General features: G+C 49.6%; 1 protein-coding gene across 5 annotated transcripts in view; it reads left to right on the top strand.

Annotated features, from left to right (window-relative positions):
- ACSL6 (acyl-CoA synthetase long chain family member 6) overlaps positions 1–22,570 on the top strand; it is a 56,636-nt gene that overhangs the window by 1,586 nt on the left and 32,480 nt on the right. For 2 of the 5 annotated variants that reach the window (XM_081271454.1, XM_081271457.1), the window contains exons 2-7: positions 16,163–16,383; positions 19,656–19,770; positions 20,364–20,428; positions 20,681–20,782; positions 21,285–21,384; positions 21,971–22,149. In XM_081271454.1, the coding sequence (XP_081127580.1) occupies positions 16,163–16,383; positions 19,656–19,770; positions 20,364–20,428; positions 20,681–20,782; positions 21,285–21,384; positions 21,971–22,149 (782 nt within the window). Of the gene's footprint in view, positions 1–6,087; positions 6,245–7,073; positions 7,165–16,162; positions 16,384–19,655; positions 19,771–20,363; positions 20,429–20,680; positions 20,783–21,284; positions 21,385–21,970; positions 22,150–22,570 lie in introns of all 5 variants that reach the window. The other 3 variants (XM_081271456.1, XM_081271455.1, XM_081271458.1) reach the window with 3 other exon arrangements.

Raw genomic sequence — 22,570 nt, 5'->3', positions numbered from 1 at the left:
CTGATGACAGGCTGTGCACGGCCTCTCTGGTCTTGATACACACCCAACAGGCAAGGACAGTGCTAGCACTGGGGTCAGGCATAATCAAAATCATGATAGTGGTGGTAGTGGTGATGATGATGATGATGATGATGATGATAGTAATAGTCACCATTTATTGTCTGAGTGATGGATGGTCTCAGAGCTTCTCCCCTGTGCTAAAACTCCTTAGCCCTACCCACAGGAGGCCTAATCCAGCCATGGGTTCAAAAGAAGCTCTCTAAAAATCTGGTATTCTATGGATTCAGGGAGGTGTCTAGGGGGCTGCAAGACCACTTGGTGACAAGGGTCATCAACAGCTTGTGAGAAAAACCCCCTCAGTGTATGGGGTTCTTGTCTATAAGCCAAGATCAGTCGTCAACAACTTAAATTAGCCTTTTGTCCTGCTTCCTTGTGGAATATTTCCCAAAGTGGCCAGACATCTCCTTGGATACAAAATGAGGGGACTTGCCTTTCTATGGGACTGTCCAGGGACCTAAAAGTGGTCCTAAAAGTGGACCTAAAAGTGGGGGCAGATAATAGCTGCTTCAATAGAGACCAAACATTTCAAGGCAGAGTAGGAGGTTGGTGCTGGTGCATGGTTCTCATTGGATGGAATACCCCACAGACATAGTGGGGCTTTCCTAGGTCATGTGTCCACATTCCTTGGAACTTTACCTGGACCCCAGCCTTTCTCGGGGGGTAAGAACTGTAGATTAGTGAACACACCTGAGAATGCACTGTGCCTTGTAACATATGCCTTGTAATCCTGGGTCCTGTGGCAACTGCAAGATATTCCTTCCACTCAGCCAGCAATAGGCGGGGATCCCCAAGCCAATGTCACTCTTTAATACAGAGTTTTGTGCTTTTTTACTTCCCAATCTGGAAAGGATGGAAACACGGTTGGGCAGACAGAAGACCTCAGGGTCTTCAAGGAGAGAATGGTGTAAAGGAGGAGAGGGGAGTCACCTGGAAGAGGGGCTGTCAACAATGTGTACTGGGCTACACTGAGTCCTGGGTCAGCCCGGATTTTACCTGAGTTTTGTAGTAAACAATGAGACAAATAAAAGAGGTCCAGTGTAAGTCAGACACTATTCCTGTCATGAGAAAATGTGCCATAAGCACTCAGAGGACACCTGGGAGCAAATGGATTAGAATTTCTAGTTTCCTATGTGGCTCCTTTGTACAAAGTAGAAAGAGGCATCATTCTTGGTAGATAGATTTCTCAAAGGGTATCCTTAGGGTGTCCTAAGCTGATATAGTTCCATACCCTTGTACAGGGTCCAATCTGCTCAGTTGCATACCTGATCACTGGAATGTCTGAGTAGGCTTCTGTGGCATAATGGAGTGTTTTTCAGAGGCTAGTAGAGAAAGTCAGACCAGCAAATGTGTGCAGAGAAAACCAAGGTAGTGTATCATTGTGTGTGTGGGGGTGTGTGTGTGTATGTGTGTGTGTATGTGTGTGTGTTTGTATGTCTCCAGCATCTTGTGCCAGGGCAACCTGATTTGTAGAAGGAGGTCATGGAGGAATGGGTTTTATTTGGGGTGAGAGATGGGTAGAGGAACCCTCTATTTAGCCACAGTGGCCAAGTTGAGCCATGGGGAGGAGAGTAGAGGCCAGAAATGTGATAGGAGACTGTTATAATATTATGGGTAAAAGTAGATATGGCCTAAGAATGGTGTGAGTTGAGGCTAGACTCCAGAAAGGGGAAGGAATGAAGCCCCAGCCCTGGTCCTTACCCTAGGGGAAGTGGAACTGGCCCTGGTGGGAAGAGGCAGAACTACCAGTTCAAAGACTGGAAAGGCAGGCATCTGGCTTCAGTTGCCAGGGCAGGTGCAGAATTGCACACCCTGCTCAGCTCAACCCCATCAGATTCTACCCCTCCCCCCAGGCTTCCACTAGCAGGGAAAACTAGAATGAGGTCTAGAGCCACTCAAGGAGGCCCAAGAAGGCAGCCAAAAATTGAGACAGATGGTGCTGGAACTCCAGGCAGAACAGACAGCTGTCTGGTCAGCTAGGGATATGCCTCACAAAAGAAGAAAGCCTGCATTGGCACAGGGTCTGTCACCCTGTGGGAGAGTCTGACCTCAGAAACATTTCCTCTCTACAGCCTGGTGGTGGTGGGATGCTCCTGCAAGAGCACACTGACACCAGGGGGCGGCAGAACCAGCCATTCTGCTCTTTAGCTGTTTTTTTCTCTTGTGAGTATAAGGGCTTTTAGGATGACCTTCAGAAGGCTGAATTTGGCTCAGCTACAGCACCAGATAGAACCAGGGGTGTCCCATGCATATGGTGAGGTGAGTGAGGATGAGGTTCTGACATGTTTGCAAAAAGAAGTGAAAATTAGGCTTTTGAATAACAGAAGCTATACTGTATATCTGGCCAACACTGACACATGTAGTCACTCAGATGTTCATTGAATGAAGTTCTGGGTGTGTATATGTGTATGTGTGGGGAGCATTGCTGAAAACTTAGCTACTTTTGGAGGGGGATTCTGGGGATCGAACACAAGAGCACTCAACCATTGAGCCACATCCCAGCCCTTTTTTTGGTATTTTATTTAGAGATAAGATCTCACAGAGTTGTTTAAGGCCTCACTAAGTTGCTGAAGCTGACTTTGAACTCTCAATCCTCCTATCTCTGGGATTACAGGTGTGTGCCACTGTCCTGGCTGATTTAGCTACTCTTACTGAGCAGCTACTATATTGTTAATAACCATATTCTATGAGTCTTCAAGATATCCTTCAGTCTTCCTACAGCCCTGTGGCATTGTTAGCCTTGAAGCACTGAGACCCAGGGAGATTTAATGAGAAAACAACCTGCAAGAGCTGAGTCATACCCACATCCTTAGACTTCCAGTCCATGGACGTTCCAGGATTTCAATATGCAAAAAAGGAAGTAGGGAAAGAAAAGGCATAGCAGGCAGAGGGATGGGTATGAGAAAAGATTGTCAACAGGAATGAATGAAGTTGAGGGACAAATTCTGCTTGCCAGTGAGGTTGCCAGGCTGGGCTCCATAGGCCAGAATGCCACGCCACACCATGTTGACATTATTCTGTATGGTAGCCATCAGGAGATATGGCTGGAACTGGGAATATGGATGGCCAGAATGATACCATCCCTGTGCTAGACAAGCCATATGCATATCTTAGTGACACATGTTCCACTGAACAGCAGTGCTTGACCTTTTCCATAAGTCCTATGATCTCCTTGAGGGCAGAGCCAGGATGTCTTATCTCTGTGTCCCCAGCCCAGGGTAGACATGCAGTGTACACCAGAGTTTATTGTGTAAATGAATAAAAATAAAGAATTCCCTGGGAATAATTTATTTTAATAATGATATATTTATAAGTAAAGATGTATTTATTCATTTATTTATTTATTTTATTTATTTATTTTTTTTAAAGAGAGGAAGAGACCAAGATCCCACAGTTCCCATTCAGGACATGTATCTTTGTTTCTTTCTTTCTTTCTTTTTTTTTTTTTTTAAAAGAGAGAGTGATAGAGGGAGAGAGAGAGAGAGAGAATTTTTTTAATATTTATTTTTTAGTTATTGGCGGACACAACATCTTTGTTGGTATGTGGTGCTGAGGATCGAACCCGGGCCGCACGCACGCACGCCAGACGAGCACGCTACCACTTGAGCCACATCCCCAGCCCCAAGATGTATTCATTTTATAAGCTGTTTTCTCACCACAATAAGTCAATCAGCAGACAACAGACTTTTAGTGTGCATCTATTAAAATGCCAAGCTCTATGCTAAGCTGGGGGAAGATGTCAATATGGTGAAAGCAACAGGGAAAAGCAGGTGTGAATTCCTTGTTGGCAGGTCTAGGTCAGCCTTCACTGGATAACCTTGAATGCTGAGAATGAGTGCAGCCTGGAACAGAAGCAGTGGCAGGATCTCCGAAAGGGCTTGATGAATGAAAGAATGAATGAACGAATCAACTCACAGCTTCAGGAGGAACTTGTTATGGGGAAGGTAGTCTTCTTTGAGAACTGATGTTTCCTTAGAGCTCCAAGGTTCTAGCCTCCTGGCAAACTTGGAGTTCTGGCCACTCTGTCAAGCATAGCCAAAAGGAATGTCCAGTCAAGGTCCTCACCTCATGGATGGCCTGGTATGATAGCCCCATTCCTTGTGTTGGTCTCACAGGAGTTCCCACCAACCAGTCATTGGGCCCAGAATTGGTTGGGGAGGGGAATGCTGTGGGTGACATGCTGCTTTAGGCCCAGGGGTGTTCCCCATCATTCACTCACCTGTTCAGTTACCTCCCTGGCAGTGTGCTTAGGTTCTTTGTGTAACCCCTGATTCATGTGAAGCTTGCAGTCTTTGATAGAGAGAAGTGGGAAAGTGGGAAGTAGGGTGGGAAAGTCTGAGCCAATTTGAGCTATTTGGAGACCTAATCAGTAGTCTCAAGAGTCTGAAAGATTTGATATTCCAAGTAGTCCTACCTGACTATTCACCTAGTTTTCCCAGAGACACCCTTCCTTTCCCCACACTTAGTCCAGGCATTCAGCTAGAGTTTGTCGTGGTGTCCAAGGAGAATTAGGGGTAGCTACTTCTGGCTTGCCATCTGCCCATTCAGGCCTATATTCCAAGATAGTTGCCTTCTGGGGCTTTAGAGCAGAAAGTTAGGACATTTTGCAGACCTTGGGACAAACAAATCTGGATTGGCACCTGTTCGGACCAGGGACAGATCTCTAGGACTGGCATAGGAGGAATGAGAGAGAGAGCACAGGCAAGTCCAGGTTGAATGGGCACCTATGAGACAGTCCCCATTAAACAGTTCCTAGGACCCTGCCGCACTCCCAGAACTGTGTGGCCCAAGTATATAGAAAGTGGACCCTGGGGGCTGGGGTTGTGGCTCAGCGATAGAGCGTTCACCTAGCATATGTGAGGTCTTGGGTTCGATCCTTAGCACCACATAAAAATAAATAAACAAAATAAATGTATAAAAAAAGAGAAAGAAATTGGACCCTGAAGGACTAAGTAGGACTTGCCCTGCTACAAAGCCCCGTTTTCCCCTGCAGTGTGTGAACTGTTGTTGAGCCTTAAGCTCTTCTGTGGAGCTCTATCTGCCCACCCATCCAGCCCTAGCTATAGACCACTCTGGACCCTGATCAGAGATCCTACCAAATAGGTAGAAAAGCCAATTGATAGTGAGGTCAACCAGAGATTGAACAGAAAGGTCAGACAGAGGCCACACAGCAAGGACAGTTAGAGCTGAGACAGAGCAGCAAGGTAGGATGTGGCCAGCCAGTGAGAGTGGACAAGGAGGTTGGCTGGAGGCTGGACAGTGATGTTCCCAGGTCTATGAGAGGGGACAATTATCAGAATGGAGAAGGGGGACACAGCTGAGACCCTTTCGAAAGAGTCAGCACTTCTGGCCTTTGTGTTCTGCTTCTAGTGCTAAGGTTACCTAAAGTCACTTAGGACCCAGATCCTGCTTAGTGGTCAGAGACCTTGTTGAGTGTTGAGTGACTTTACCTTCCAGACCTGGATATGGTTCTCTGGAGGACACCCTTAACTTGCCATGCTCAGCCCCACTCTGCCTCTGGGCACCTCCTCCCAAATTTTGAATCTGTCTAGGGGAAGGCAGGCCTTCCCTTAGCCTGTGGGCTGGTGGGGGATTTGGGTACATGTGACCCTGATCTCCTTGCCACAGGCCAGACAGAGGGTAGGTGGTTACCTGTGAAGCCCACTTAAGAAAAAAATATCTGTTCTGAAGTGTCCTCTCTCTGTCCCCCTGCTGCCTCTTAATTTTCCTCCCTGAATGGCTCCCTGAACTCTCACAGACATGTCTGCATCATAGCTTCACATGCACGCTATGTGTTCCCAACTAAAAGCAGAAAGACCCAAGGAGGGAGGCGACAGTGGACCGTCAACCTTTCAGAGCTGGGCCTTTTATTTGGGCGGAGGAGCTGACAAGTCCTATCTCCCTTGAATCGTGGGACATCTATTCAAGCACCCACTAGCCTTCCTGTTGGTTCTGAATTCTTTCCTAAGTGGTTTTGCCTTGATGTGCTCTCAGGCTAAATGATCTTGCTGTGTCATTGTCTCCCCTTAGTCCAAGTCGCATCTGTGCTCCTGGGGTACAAGATTTGTGCAGCAATTATTGGACAGCTCCTGGTGACCCTAGAGTGGCAGAAAAACAGCATTTCTAGCAGCTAAAAGTCTGAAAAAGATTGGAGACTGACCTTGCTGTGGTGCTTCTATTGAAGAAGGTATCTGGGCCCTGGACTGTCCTGGAAGCTGGTGATCCCATACACTGGGCTCTGGGTTACCATAAACTCCTCCCACAGCTTGAGGGCATGGTGTCAGCAGTGCTGTGGGTGCCTGGCAGGGTATACATGAGGTCTCCATTCTTAAAAGTCCTCTGTACACTCCAAGGTGTTCTTGTTTAGCAGCACTTTTTTTTTTCCATTTCTTTCTCTGTGTTTACCATGAGCTTCACAAGAATCACTGAAATGTCCTTCTCCAAAAAAGTCTGCTACCTCAGTCTCAGCCATTCATATTTTTGAAAAGGATAATACCCACAGAGAGCCTCAGAAGGGGTGACCCTATTTCTTGGTTCCACCCACCCTGACCTTACATGGTGCTCTTCTCTATGGCCATAGAGCTCCTCCAGCTCCCTCTGGAAAGATGGTGGGTTTCTTTTCAGTGGGTGAAAAGTGAGAATTCAAGTGATGGGTGCTCTCCTTGGGTCAGTGTGAACAATGTCCAATGGCCTTCCTGGGCCAGCTGGGGCCTCGTTTTGCTTTGGTCTGAAAGAGATTTTTGTTTTCTGGTGAGAACAGCCCTAGCCTGGCTGGGCACCAGAGCCAGCAGCAGGAGTACAAACCCTTTCATGTGACAGGCCAAGTGGAGTGCTGCAGGCCTGCCAGCCACAAGCCCTCCCCTGCCCTCCTAGCTCCTCGCTCCTCGGGAGGCAGCCATTTGCATATCCCCCATTCATCCTGGCCTTGAAAAGGAGGCCTGAGTTCCCAGTACTCCCTGCCCGGCTAAGGGCTGGGCTGCTGGAGCCTGGTGTTAACCCTGTGGTTGCTGTCATAGGGGTACCATAGGACTTGGTGGTTGCTGGCAGGAGGACCATTTGAGACTGCAACTGCCCCCTTCAGCCCTGAGCCACAGAGGGGTGACTCAGGTGGGTGCAGATTTGCTAAACTGAAGAGAAATTCAAATTTATTCCTTCCTGAGGCAATTGAGAAGAATTTTGCCAGTGTATGGGACAGCCAAGAAAATTAAGCTATTTATCAAATTCGCCAGAAAATTAAGCTATGTATCATATTTTTCCAGGAAATGTACCCTCAACCAAAGGCAAAACTGTTTTGCTCATTGTCAATGCACACAGAGGGACAATACACCTGGAATGGTGGGTAAAAGAGCCAGGCAGGCTCCTGGCTATAGTGGTAGTCCTTTGGCAGAGATAGAGGGACACAGCTTGCCTGGGGTGCTTTCGTATCCCCAGTTCCCAGGATGCTAGGTCAGGTGAGCTGGTGGGCATCATTAGCTTGTGGGCTGTGGCTTAGAAGGAATTAGGCATACACACAGTACCAACCACAATCTTTTGCCTTCTACAGCTAAATGCCATGCTGTGCCTCTTTCCCTCTACTGTGTAAATGCTCTTGTCAGGTGCCCCAACAACTTACAGGCTCTTCCTGTGCCTTGCCAACCCACCGTGTCACTCTGTCCTCACCTGGCTCTCCTTCCCTTCCCACCGTGTCTCCACTGTTACCTTGCTCTCACTCTCTGGATGGGAGTATGTGCCTCGGATTCTGTCTCATGAATTTCCTCCTGAGCAGGTGTTCCCAGCAGACCAGAAGTGAAAAAGTAGGTGAGCAAATTCCTCTCTTGCTCCTCCCACCTCAGTAACTCCAACCATATCTTGCCAGGATCCTCCTACCTCAAGGAACTTCCTCCTAACTGCAGGAAGTTACACTCTATCCCACCTGTACCCTGCCCACGTGCAGGTGAACTCTGAGAGCTCATCTCTCCTGGCAGATGTGTCCTTCACTGGAGGCCAGTGGTGTGTCCACAGTTTGTGCCAGTGAGGGAACTGGGTCACTGCTTCGGAGGCCAGGACACCGGCAGTCCTAATGTGGACACAACTGGGAAGGGAAAGGATCATGTTGCAACCACAGGATTTGGCTTCCTGTACAGTAGGGCCTGGCCAGGCGGTGTCCCCCTGCCTGTGTGGTGTCCAGGGTCCCCACCAGTATCCCTGGGGTTATGCCTGCTCTCCCGGGTCTTGGAATGAAAGAAATTGGGACCTTGGCTCATCCAAGGACCATCAGTCCTGGTCATCATTCCCTGAAAATATTTCCAAAGAGCTGCTGCCATTGTTTTAGCTTCTCTTAACCCTCTGTTCTGAGAATTTTGCTATGCCTGATTCATGGTAGGGACAAGCTTTATCTCAGAGCTTGGAAAAGATACTGTGTTTCTGTCTGCTCCTCTCTTCTCAAGGTTACTCATCTTTCTGAGTTCCTGAAAGTGCTGCTTGAGCCTGGCTTTCTGTTGTTGTCATCAGGAATGTGGGTCCATGTTCCCTGGCCAGGGCTTGGGTGAGTGAGATTTTTGAGAAGTTCTGTTGTGAGGATGGGGGCAAAGGGGTAGTGAAGGCTGCTAAAAGGGGCTATGTTCTCTGTGAGTTTGGGAAGCTGGGACACTTTAGGCCTTTCCATGTCCAGGGGCTTACTTCCACTTTCAGAGCTATAATTGGGCTCCACAGGGAGGCTCAGATTGTAACTCAGCAACCCAGTATCATGGGCCCTTTTTTTTCTCTCGGGGTATGTGCAGTGGGTATCCCCTGACGGTTCCAGAGTCGTGGATGCCCTAGGTTCCATCTCTGCCCCAATCGTCTGTGGTTCTTTGATTGTAATTAAAACCCAAGAGGAAAGTGGAGAGAAAGCCCCTCACCCACAGGAGCTTGAATCCCTGTGCAGATGGGGTGGTTGTTGGGCTGAGTGCGGTCTGTTGTATGTGCGTCTCCACAGGTCAGTGGCTACAGGGTGCATGTGAGAGGTGTTTTTTTGTTGTTGTTTTTTAGTACTGGAAATTGAACCCAGGGGTGCTTTACCACTGAGCTACATTCCTGGCTTTTTTTTTTTTTTTTTTTTTTTTTTTTTGAGACAAGGCCTCGCTAAATTGCTGAGACTGCTCTTGAGCTTACAATCCTCCTACCTCAGCCTTCCTGCTTGGGATTACAGGTGTGCACCACCACACCTGGCAAGGTCTATGCAGTTCTTGACCTGGCAATAGGAACACATGCTTCCTAGGAAAGAACTGCTGTCCCAACTTCAAGCCCGGCATCCTCCATGGCTTTCCATCAGCCGGGACTTTGTTGTGACCACTAAATTTCCTGGGAAGCACTAAACGAAGATTTAACAGTGTCTGGAGGAGAAAAGTAGGGTCCTGCGAAGAGGAAGGAGAAGGGCTGCATGGGTCAAAATTTGGTCCTCAGGTATCTGTGAGTTTTAATTAGGGAGGACTGGAGATGGGGGGCCTAGTTCCAGGTGTGGGCTTCTGAGGCAGAAGGTGTCTGTATGTCTTGTCCCCGATGATGGGGTGAGCAATGGAAAGTTTTTTCAGCCCCTTGGAAGGTATTACAAGCCTGGGATTTGGATTTCCCAGGCAGGTTGAGCAAACAGGTCTCAAGAGGGAGCTTGGAGCACTGGGCCATGTTGCAGGGAGGTGGACTGGATTTGGAGGAACAGTAGGCTGGGAAGTATCAGTAACAGACTGGGAAGTGCCCAGAAGCACCTGGTGTCAGGGTAGGGCCTGGGGTTGGTGTTGAACTGGGCCCTGTGGCCTGCGTGTGTCTTCCTCACTAGCAGGCACATCTGTGTGCCTTGTGTTCCCAGCCAGCTACATGTTAGCCAGGGAAGTAGGAATGAAAAGCTGCAAAGGACAGAGTGAAAGAGCTACAGAAGTAGCCAGCCCCCTCCCCACACTCTGTGGAGACTGACCTCAAAAGAGTGAGGTTCTCCCTGGGAGGCCTGGTACCTAGGTGCCCCAGTCTGGCAAACCTGCGGAGAACTTGGCTTTGGTTCCAGCAGGGGAGGGTGTGGGTTCTAGCTCCAGGGTGGTCATCCCTGAATGCCTCTTAGGGAGCAATAGGGAGGGGCTGATGTGCTGCCCTGGGGTCCTGTAGAGAAGATGAACTATCCTCCACCTTCTGACCATACTCCCCAGAGCATCCCTGAGTAGATATTGTTTGTATCTGAAACTATGCCCAGTTTCTTTTCTCTCCCAAGATTGGTTGTGACCTTGTGGGGGTGGAGTGGAGGTGGCCCCTAGGAGAGGCTGGAGGCAGAGTGCCTGGTGGATGGCGCCACCCTCCTTCAACATCAGAGATCTGGTATCCCCACTCCCTCACTCCCCATGACTTCCTACCACTCCTGCCGCTCATGCTCAGGGTAGGTCACCAGTCCGTGCACAAAGCTCCTGGCCCCTAATCAGTGTCTCAGATGGATGTGTAAGGAGGTTTTGTCCTTTGATGATAACCACCACCACCCCACCCCCCCGTAGACTCCCCTCCAGGACTGAAGACAAGGTGGGGTGAGTGGAGGTGCAGAGGGGTGTGGGCGGAGGCTCTGGCACGCTGGCAGAGTGAGGGTTAAGGCTGGGTTGCTTAGCTCCAGCTGATCAGAGCCAGCACCGCCCCATGTACAGATGAAGGGGGGGCAGCGGGGGCCTTGAGGGGCCAGTAGCTCCTCACAGAGCTGCTCTGTACCCTGGTTCCTGCCAGACCTGCTCCCACAGCCACCCGGGAGCCACTGCCTCCATGGCTAACACCTCTCCACTCCCCGGCTTCTGAGAGCAGGCGGCTGTTACCATCAGCTGTTCCCAGGGACAGGGCCTTCGCCACTTTCGTGCTTTGATCAAGATGTGGTAACCTCTTTCCCTGGGCCCCACAGGCCCTGTAAAGGGACGCTGGTTCTAGTGGGACCAGCTAAGCTACCTTCTCAGTGCCAGGAGCCCGCTGGAAAGGTAGGGTGTGAATGCATCTGCTTTTGCAAGTTGTCTTTGAGCTCCTTTGGCTGGCAAAGAAAGGGAGTAAACTGCTTCAGCTAGCTCCTGTCTACCCAGTGTTTCCTCTGTTATGTACCTGGCATCCCACTTTCTGTCCATGAGATTGTTTGAGGTGAGGCCCAGAGGGGTGCAGTGATTTGCCCAAGGCTACACAGCTATGAAGAGTCTGAGCTAGGATTTGGACCAAGGTCAGTCTAGCACTGGAAACCCCTTTGGGCCCTTTCCCAAGCTTGCTTGCTGGGGGTCCTGGAGCCTAAGCCCTGGGAGAGGTTGTAATTTTCTTTTTGGAGTTTTTACTGGGAATTGAGGATATTCTTTGATACCATAGCTCCCCACTATTTCTGAAGTTCTTGGGGGTTTGCAGAGACCCAGAATTCTATTATTTCTTTCTGATACAGAAACAAACTGGTGTGAGTCTAAGGGAAGGGAAGAATATGAGGAGCATGGAGGGCCAACATGAGTTTGGCATTTAGACTAAGGCAATAGGGAACCAGATAAAGTTTTGGAGCAGTGGCATGACATAGACACATTGGTTTATCAGGAAAATAACTTTGGCATCAGTGTAAGCACAGGCGAGAGCAAGGAGAACCATGAGAAGTCTGGTATACCATTCTGGGCTGCCCTTGGTAGTGGCTGGACCAGGCCCAGGACTGGGTAGGTGGAGAGGAGTACTCAGGCTTCAGAGATGTTTAGGAAGTGGTCCTTCCTTGCAGAGTCATCCAACTAAACTGATGGCGTAGAGTGCTGGGGTGGGGGGCAGAGAGCTGTACTAGCAGAAGGTTCTTGGAGTCAAACCACTGGCCTCAGGGCCATTGCCACAGGGGTTATGTTCCAGAGCTTTGCCTCTGCCACCCTCCCACCTTGGAGCCAACATGCCACCCTCTATGGCCCCTTTCTTCCTGTTCTTTCCCATCCTGGATCACAAGAGCTATTGCTTTCACCATGTGTCCTGAGTCAGCAGAGGACATGGTAAGGTGGGAGGAAGTCCCAGTGCTCCAGACTGTGTCACTACTTGGTATTCTGAATGGGTCTATACTGGAGAAAAAGGCATGGGATGTGCTGGGGTTGGGGGCAAAAGGAGGCTAGCTCTTGCTGAGGGCTGGGTCCTCTTGCCAGGTGAATATTTACAAACACAGTCTCTCACCTGGCAACACCAGCACCACTGATCCCCATGGGTGCTGTCCACACACCATCCCCCCTCACAGCTGCTGCAATCTGCAGAACCTCTTGGGGCATAGAAGGAGGCAGGCATGGCTGGAACCCCAGGGATCACCAAGCCTCAGCTCATGTTGACAGAGAGAGGAGGTCAAAGGAGGCCAAGGCCCCCTGAAGTAATGAGAGGAGTCCAGACTTTCAAACCTAGTTCTTATCCTCCTACATGCCAAGGTCTTGATGGTGTGGCTTGGCTTTGAGGCCAGTGTCCTTAGAGGAACTGGACTTAACAGTTCTGCTTTTCAGTGGCTCCCAGATCTGAATGGAATCTCAGAATAAATGCAAGCAATTTTTACTATCTGAGAAAGCCAGCGCACCTGGAAGAATGAGACCCCCTGGTTGCTGTCCAGCCACGAAAAGGTGCAGGCCCAGCCTCAGGGACAGAGGAGTTACAGCCACTGCAGATGCCTCCTAAAGGGTGGGCACCTCACCTGAGGAGGAGCAGACAGCCAAGCCTTTTGCCCACTGGACTCTGTAACCCCAGGGGGAGGACAAGAACCCAGCCAGGAGAAGATGATGGGTTTTTCATGTGAGGCCAAGAAGAAGCTTACACATGGTGTATGCAGGGAAGACAACAGCACGTGACTGATCTGATAGGCTGATCCCCATGTCCAGGATGTCTCAGCCTTACACTTGACCTTACCTCCTAGAAACTGGACCTTGGCTCTTCTGAGCAGGCTGCAGCTGGCTTTCTGTGGGTTCAATACCAAGTTGAAGGAGAGGATGCATTGTGAAACTGGATCCAATATTGGAAGGTGTGGGGTGGCCACACAAGACAAAGGAATGATTTGAGGTTTGAGTCCTGGTTCTTTTGGCACCTACCATGTTCCTCTCTCAGCGAAGAAGGAGCCCTGTATTCTACTTCCTCACAGTGAGTACGTGGAGGATCACACAGTGCAGTGTGACGGAAAGGGCTTCTCAGGCATCAGGAATTCAGGAAGTTAAGACAAGTCCTGCACTTCACCTCTGTGAGAACTATGATACTGTAACAACCCAGAGTTCAGCAAATCTGCAAGGCCGGCCTCCCAGACTTCAGTGCTGACCTTTGTACAAGTTTCCACAGGCTCAAAACTTTTATTATCTTGAACAGAAGATTCAGTTTCCTAAGCACTCTGTGTGCTCTTTCAGCTCCAGCCTTTGTGTAGTCGATGCCCTCTGCCTGGGACACTTTCCTCTTCATCCTTCGGTCTCAGCATCAGCATCACTTCCTGTCAGAAGCCTGCTCAGACTCGCCATGCTAGAGTCAGGCACCTTCTCTCACTCCCTCTGTATGATCACAGCTTGGACCACACTTCCTGACTCTGCCCACTCCCTCATGTCTTCTTGCCATGGGACTGAGAGCAGGCCCAGCACTGATCTGTGGAGAGCAAGGGCCGCGTGGGGGTCTGATGGATGGATGGAAGGATGGATGGATGGCATGTCCATTCTGTTGTATGCTGTGACAACTCCAATATTGCACCCAGTGCCACAAATACCCACTCTCTGGGGCAGTTTAGGGTCTGTGAGCAACTTCCAAGGGCCAGGGACTTGTGTTCATGAGATATCCTCCCAAGTTCTCTTTAAAACTTTTGGGTCCATATAGCTGAGGCCTCAGAGGCTGGGCAGGGACTTCTCAGGCCCATTGCCTCCACTTAGTCATCTGTCTGTCTTTCAGCTCACCCAAGAGCTACAGAGCATGTCTAGATTTTCCAAAGTAATGAGTCATTTATCTCATAGGCCTGGCCGTGACTTGATCTTCCCATCTGCTATACAGGGAAGTCAATCTCCCAAGAATGCCAGCTAGGACAGAGCCCCCATAGAGGTTTTCCTTACGAATCATTGTAATCCACAGCTAGGCCTCTGTTTTGATGATGCAGAACCTTAATTTGATTGCTCTGCCAGGAGTAGGTCCTTCCTGTGGGGTGCAGTCATAACTGACTCAGCTTAAAAAAGCTGCTGACAAAATCAGACTTCAGACTCAGGAGAGCTCAGGGAGAATGCTCTGCCTGGCTGGGGGTTCACTTTCATTGGGTGCTTGGAGCACCCAAGCCTGTGGGAGGTTGGTGAGTGTTCCCAGGACTCAGCCTGTTGTACACCTCTAGATCATCAGTTCCTTCTGTGGGGCTGCAGGACCTGGACCCAATGGCCTTTGCCAGCCATTTGGACCAGCATGGGCCAGCCCTGCCTCTGAACCCTTTTCTGTTTCCTAGGCTGAGCAGCAGCTTGTCTGACAAGCATATCCTTTAGCCATTTCTTTGGTCCTCTGACTCTACTAAATGCAGTACAAGGAGCTTTACATGCCTAATACTATCCCATTTTAAAGACTGAGGAGTGGAGGTTCAAAGAGGTGGAATATGCTCAACTATCAACAGCTTATAAGTAAATGAGAATGGACTTTATCCAAGGAGCTTCTCTCTCTCTCTCTCTCTCTCCCTCCCTCCCTCCCTCCCTCCCTCCCTTTCTCCCTCCCCCATCTCTCTTTTTTCTCTCTCTCTCTCCCCCTCCCCTCCCCCTCTGCGATGACTTGCACAACACTGACCTCATAGTCCATGTGGTAATGTTACAGTTTAGCACAAATTTCATCTATTGAAATTTTAGCAGATCTCTCCTCCCTCAAGGGTCAAGCAATTGTTTGGCTCATATCCCAGGGCTGCAGAGTAGCCACTGTTGCATTTCTTCTTGTTTCCCAAGAAAGGAAATCACAGGAACCTCTTCCAAGGACCGAGGGCCCATGAGGAGGGTACCTGTGGGGGCCCAGTCTGCCATCATTGGGGTGGTAGACCTATAGGTGTTCTGGGGAGCTTCTTAGATTCAGGTCCCACTGGGATAATGACATGAAGGGATCTCAATGTGGATGCCAGCATCTGATGTCTGGCTCACCCTGAGCCCAGCCTAGTTGTGCATCTGTTCTGTCAGTACTTATTTACTTAGTGGCTAACAGGAAGACCCAGGATCACCCTGGGACCTGCTCTCTTGGAACCAAAATTGCTTACCAATGCTTCTCATGGAAATCACATTGTCCATCCCCATGTCTCCCTGAAAGGCCCACCATACCCCTTGGGCTGCAGTGGGTGATGGTGGCACCCTGGCCAGCACCCATGACATCCCAAGAGGTACTGGTTACCTTTAGGAATACACATAGCACTTTTCTGATCCCTCTCTTGCTGGGCCTTGGTTTGTTTCTCTTCCTGCCAGTTTAATACTTTCTGCCTCCTGTTTCCTCCGGACATTAACTGAAGGAGTCAGGAAGGACAGCACAGAGCCCAGTCAATGGTGGGGCCAGCAATGCCTCTTGTACTCAGTGTGTGGCAGCACAGGGCTATAGAGCTCACATAGTCAGCTAGGTCACTGTCTTTGTGTCATCAGACCTGCAGATACCTGAGCACTGCTGAACTCTCCCTCAGAATCAGGGCCTGGACTTGAGAGCTTAGAGGTGGAGCAGGTAGAGCTTATATCTCTCGATCCCATTCATCCTGCAGTGTTCTGAGTACTTCTGTTGCCTTTACATTTTCTCCACACCCCAGGAGCAATGATAAACACAGCCCTGTGAGCAGAGTCACACAGGAAAGGCAGAGTACCCAGGTCCTAGGGCCTGAGCAGCTCCATGACCCTGGAAGATCCTGGCCCCTGGAAGATGTGGAAGCAGCTGTCAGCCATGGCCCAGGGCCTGAACATGTGGTTCTCAGGAAAACTGGGTCAGATTATATGACTGTCTGGTATGAGTACTGAGAGCTCTAGCTTCTCATGGGAAAAGGCCTTCTGAATGTGCACCTGAACTGTACACCCTAACTAGCCCATAGTCTGCTCTTCAGTATATTGAACCAGAGCCTGGCCATGGTCAGTGTGCCACTTGTGATCCAGGATCCCTCCCCAGCCTGTCTACTGGGTCTCCTCCCTCATCTATCTCTTGTCTCCTACAGAGTTTGTCCTCTCAATTCTGGAGAAGATGCAGACACAGGAGATCCTGAGGATACTGCGGCTGCCCGAGTTGGGCGACTTGGGCCAGTTTTTCCGCAGTCTCTCAGCCACCACCCTTGTGAGCATGGGTGCATTGGCTGCCATCCTTGCCTACTGGTTCACTCACCGGCCAAAGGCCCTGAGACCACCATGCAACCTCCTGATGCAGTCAGAAGAAGTGGAGGTGAGCAGGGTGGGAGCAGTCTGGCTGTGGAAAGTAGCGGGAAGAGGACATGCATCTTGAAGGTAGAAGCCAAACTTGTGGCTCATTTGACCTCAAGTGGCCCAGAAAATTCCAGTTTTCCCTGCCAACCAGCCAGCATGCTCTACAGGAGCCTTGGGCAGCATCTCCTGCCAGATGCTCCTCTCCTAGTAACTGTCCCATGGCAGAGATTGACCTTGACCTTGCATTGGGCATCTTGTTTGCTAGCTTCTCAAATAGGGGACCTTGGTTCATCTATGCTTCAGTAGGCTAAGCAGGTCCTGTGAACTTCAGGTAAATTCCCTCCTAAACTCTTTCTATGCCTAGTCCTGGTTAGTGTAGGGATCCAGACCTGAGCCTACCCCAGGGCCCTGCCCTCTCAGAGCACATGGCCCTTTATATGTAGAGCCTCTGTGGAGAAGAGGGTACAGTGGCCCAGCACACAAACACAAATATGTTCCAGGCATCTTTATTAAGTTTATGGAATTTGGGGCCAGGGTTGTGGCTCAGAGGTAGAGTGCTTGCCTAGCATGCTTGAGGCACTGGGTTAGATCCCCGGCACATAAAAATAAAAACAAATAAAGGTATTTTGTCCACCTACAACTATGGAATTTATTTTGCCCTTTTACAATTGCCATTTTTCTAAACTTTAATTCTGTTCATTTTGAACAGGTAATACATTCACACAATTTGCAAGAAACAAAAGAACATATACTGAAAAGCTTCTACCTTCTTCCCCTGGTCTCTCAGTTTTCCTACCCTGAGGCAACTTGTGTTAATGATTCTTTCTTAGCCTTGAGAATATGTATAGATAGCACCCCTGTCCCCCAGCTTTTAAATTATATCATGATACATACATTGTTGTGATTTTTTTGCTCTTGATGGTACATCTTGGTGATCTTAAACATGGAAATGTTTTGCCTGGTAGGGGAGGACATAGATCAAGATAGGCGTCTGGATCCTAAGGACATTTTTCCAGAGAAGGAGTGATGTGTGCAAAGCTCAGATGTGTGATAAAGCACATGGTTGAGTGCTAGGCAATGTAGTGGAGCTAGATTGGGACTAGCAGAGTGTTAATAAAAATGGCCTTTGAGGGCTGGGGGTATAGCTCCGTCAGTAGAGTGCTTGCCTCAGATGCACAAAGCCCTGGGTTTAATCTCCAGCACCACATAAAACTAACTAAAAGGTATTATTTTCATCTACAACTAAAAATATTTTTTAAAAAATAAGAATGGCCTTTGATGACCAGCAGTCCTGGGCTTGGAGCCTGGAAGTGCCTCACGTTGTATGGTTCTTGGCAGTTTCTTTACTCTCTCAGCATCAGTGTCCTCAGTTGTAAAGTGGGTAATAAAAAGAGCACCTGTTTTTTATGGTGTAGTAAGGATTTTGAGAGTGGTACAGAGAGAGCACTGAGAACAGTTGTTTTTGGTTAAGCTTATAATTATAACTTTCTTAGAGAGGTCAGCCTGGACAGAAGCCCATGAACTAGGAAGGGATGCATAGTATGGGCAGCATGGATTTATTCTGGGTTTTCAATATAGACAGACAGGGCCAATTCATGCTATGGAAGGGTGGCCATGACAGGGGCATGTATGAGGAGGCACCAGCAGGTGTCTGGGTTGCAGGTGATACAGTGATCTGGGTGGGGTCTGGTGGCAACAGGGATGGCCTAGCTCAGTGTCTGGGGACCACAGAAAGAGTCAGCTGGTGAGTCTAGCTGAGAGGACAGGACATGGGACAAAGTCAAGTCTTCCCTTCTAAGGAAGATTGAGCTGGCCTCTCTACCTAGGAGAGTAGAAAGTCAGAGTGGCTGGAGTAAAGGAGGCAAAGAACAGAGGCAGGAAAGGAGGGAGAGAGGCAAGCGCAACATACAGGGCCTGGTAGACTTACTCCATATGCTGCTTGGTGAGAAACACAAATCAGATTGTGTCACTTTCCCTGGCTGCCCATGGCCCTCAAGCCAAAGTCCAGACTCCTTGTTTTGATCTGCAGCCCTTTCTGGCTTGCCGTCCTACCATATCCATCTAGAGCTCCATGAATTGCTCTCCAGTCCCCAGATGTACCTTTGCTCCTGCCCCACATCTGCATTTGCTATTGCCTGTGCCCAGAGTGCCATTCCCTGCTCCTTATTCTGCTCTGCAAATACTTATGCATTTCCAAAATCTGGCCTGGCAGCCACACCCCAACACACATAACTGCTGGAGCCTCCTCTGTCCCTAGCACACCATCCCCTGCTATATTGTATCTGTCACCCAGTGCTAACCAGGTCCAAATATGTGCCTCCAGCTTCCCACACAGGTCTTTGCTGGGCCTGGAAATTCAGAAGCACTGGCCAAACAGAACTTTCCACTTCAAAACAGTGGAGACCTGCTGTGGTTTTAAGTTTGCCTGTTTGCTCTGTGTTGCTCACAGTATTTCCTCAGACCTAGTATTCTAAGAAGTGGTAGGCCCGAATAATGCTTAGAGAACAGGCAAAGCTGTGGTATAAAAGAGTCCTGGTTTGGAGAGCCTGGGTGGGGTAGAAAGGAAGAAGCAAGGAAAGATACCCAGCTCCTTTCCCTTACCCCAGTGCAGAGATATTCCTTCCTTCTTACTCTGGGTCTGTACTGCTGAGGGTCCAGTGTCCCACTGCCCTGCCCATCCCCATTGGACATTAGTGTAACTCAGCCTGTCCTCCGTCCTAGGCTTCAGTTCCTGGAAAACTATTCAGTACAGTCCTCAACTAATTTACACTATTATGTGAATGATGGGTGGCAGCCTTCTTATCTAAAGACTACACCTAAATGATTCTTAACCTAGGGGCCTAAGAGCAGTTGATGGGGTGGGGGATACCTTGGGAGGTTATTCCAGGAAAGACTTGGCTCCAGCCAATGCTTCCTGTTCCATTATATGGGTATATATGAAAAGTTACTGAAAATTCTGGACTTTTCATGTGTGCTGACTTGGTGTATGAATGCAGTATTGTGTGTGTGTGTGTGTGTGTGCGCGCATGCATGTGTGTGTGAGAGAAAGTGAGGGGGAGAGTCACATATCAGTGTACTGGCCTGTGTTCACTGGCCAATTATGATTGAGTATGGATACACACAGATTGAGAGTATATAGTACAGGTGTGCTCACACAGCATCTCCCAGCCCTACGGTGTAAACCAGTTGTGCATCCAAGTTGTATTCAGCTTTGTGCATGCCAACTGTATACAGTTTTGTGACAGCCTTGCCTGCCTCAGCCAGCTTCTCTGGCCTATGTTTGGTTTGTAGGACAGTGGCGGGGCCCGGAGATCTGTGATTGGAGGGAGCCCTCAATTGCTTACCCACTACTATGATGATGCCCGGACCATGTACCAGGTGTTTCGCCGTGGGCTTAGTATCTCAGGTGAGAAGGGCTGTGGCAGGCATTGGGTGGGTATAAAAGTGGACAAGGAACCATGGTAACAGGCATCTGGGCAGGTCAGCAGGGCCCAGGTTCATCAGAGAAGCCATTCCTAGCCCTCCTTTACCAGTCAGAAAAGCAACTGCATTACATGGCCAAGGGCTGACCTTAGCTTTTTTCAGCCCTTAGGATTCCCTGATTTTAGGCTCCACACTGTATACACCATATTGTCAGCCTCTTGTGAGCCTCTGAGATGTCTGGGTGACACAAGGGTTTGAAGCAAAGAGATACTGTCACAGAGAGGCAGCCTGCCACCTTTTCCTTGCCCCAGGTATCTGGGTCTTTCTGGATCTGTAGTACAGACGGTCACACAAGTTATGGTAGGAACAGTTATTGTATCAGTCCCATTCCTGGGCCTCCCTGATCTCTGAGATGCCATGCTCACATGCTTTATGTCCTTCTGGGTTAGGAAGCTAGGGGGACATTCATGGCCCGTGGATACCCACAGTGTGGGATGTCCATCCAGGTGCCTGACAGGCAGGGGTAGTATACCCACCCTGCCTCCGCCCTTGCACAAGACCTGCTTGTCTCTGTAGGGAATGGACCCTGCCTCGGCTTCAGGAAACCCAAGCAGCCTTACCAGTGGCTATCCTACCAGGAGGTGAGTGACAAAAGACAGGCCCCACCCTGTCTTCATGCAGAACTGGCACTTGGAGGGAGGGGCTTGTGGGCACTTTGCTGGGTTCTTTAGGGTCATTTTTTATTTCTCTGGCCTGTAATAGCCTTGAGGGACTTTGGGTCTACCTGGGCAGGGAGTCAGGGAGGTCTGTTAGACCTATAGGAATCCCACCTGGGGGTCTCCTTGATTGGAAGAGCCTTCGTTTGCCCATGTCCTCTCCGCATCTGTGTGCAGGTGGCTAATAGGGCTGAATTTCTGGGATCCGGACTTCTCCAGCACAACTGTAAAGCAAGTACAGATCAGTTTATTGGTGTTTTTGCACAAAATCGGCCAGAGGTGAGTATCTGTCCTGACTGGTCTTAGAAAGTCTTAGCGGAGTAGGAGTTGGGCACTACATGGAATAATTCTCTCACAATTTTTACGACTGGGGACAAGAAAATAAAAGGGAGACCTTAACACCATCCTCTCTACCCCACCCCTAGCTCTGTTCCTTATCAGGAGCAGCTACCCAGCAGAACTTCATCCATACCACATCAAACCCATAAACAGCTGTCCCTTGAACCAAGGGGGGAGGAAAGTCATGGTGAAAAGGTGCATGCATGTCCTGGAAATGGACCTTGGGCTGTTTGGACATGAAATCCAGGAGTTAATAGAATTCCATGGGTCAAGCATGGTCTAGAAGGCTGTGGGTGGGCAACCACAACCTCTCAGCCTTGTGGACTCCTTGCTGTTCAGAGTGTCAGGTATAGGGCCTAGAGCAGGCACTCTGGCTGCCTGATTGGAAGGCAGTACCGCCCTCTTAGCTCCTTTCCCCCATCCTGACCTTTTGTTTCCATAGTGGATCATTGCAGAGCTGGCTTGCTACACATATTCCATGGTGGTGGTGCCACTTTATGACACCTTAGGCCCTGGTGCTATCCGCTACATCATCAATACAGGTGAGCCGCACTGCCACCCACTTCCACCATAGGCAGCCTGTCCCCAGTCTCTCAGGTTATGCCAATTGTTTCACATTCATAGGAGGTCCTTGCTTCTGCTCTCAGAAAACAATAGGGGCTTATACTTTGGCCCCTGAGTTGGCTTCCTGAGTCTCAGCTGGCCCCAGCTGGGCTTCACCTAAAGGTTCCTTGCACAGGGATGGAATGTCAATAAGGAGCCTCTGAACCAGCCTCTACACAAGGCTACAACCATTTTAGGTTCATGGCAGCTTGACATGGTTGCAGGAATGGGGGTAGGGTAAAAAACACAGTAGACCTGGGATGATGGGGGCTGAGTCTGAAGCAAAGGAAAGCTTGGAGTCTGCCAGTTGGGACGTCTGGAGATTCCTGGGCCTTCTTCCCTTGGTTATACTCAGGACCCATGGCATGTTCCTTTGCACACAACACATGGCCCCCACAGCCTGTCTTGAATATTTATTTATACAAGCTGTGGTATATACAGCCCATGGTGCTGCTGTTTGGCATGTGTTGCTCATAGTCATAGTTTGCACCCCCATAGCCTGACTCTCCTTGATGGTCCCCACAGCGGACATCAGCACCGTGATCGTGGATAAACCTCAGAAAGCTGTGCTTCTACTAGAGCATGTGGAGAGGAAGGATACTCCAGGGCTAAAGTTGATCATCCTGATGGAGCCGTTTGAGGAAGCCCTGAAAGAGAGAGGGCAGAAGTGCGGGGTGGTCATCAAGCCCATGCAAGCTGTGGAGGTGAGAATCTGCTTCTGGTTGTTTGCTGAGCCATAGTTGGCTAGTCACTGAATCAGAGCTGCTGGTCATCTGCCCCTTTCACGTGCTGGGTGGCTGTTTTAGGTGTGTGCTGAGACACGCCGGGCTTTGCAAGGGCTGGTAGAGGGAGGCCTGGATAAGCCACAGAGAAGACACGATGGCTGGCACAGTTAATGTCACCAGGCACCACCAGGTGGATGATGGTCGCCAACATGAGAAGCACTTGCACAGGCTCTGGAGCTTCCTCACTTCTAGCTAGTGTCAGCCTGTATGTGTCTGAGGATAGACTTGAGTTCCAGGACTCAGTGGGACCCAGATTCTCAGCAGCTTTCAGAACTGGCCTCCAGGATCTCAGTCACTGCTCAACTGACTTCTACTGTGCTCTTGGATCCAGGGCCCCGGG

This window comes from Spermophilus citellus (genome assembly GCF_964194105.1).
Source record: "Spermophilus citellus genome assembly, chromosome: 1".
Taxonomy (NCBI): Eukaryota; Metazoa; Chordata; class Mammalia; order Rodentia; family Sciuridae; genus Spermophilus; species Spermophilus citellus.
The sequence above is the reverse complement of the archived record's forward strand: the minus strand, read 5'-3'. Positions and strand labels throughout refer to the sequence as shown.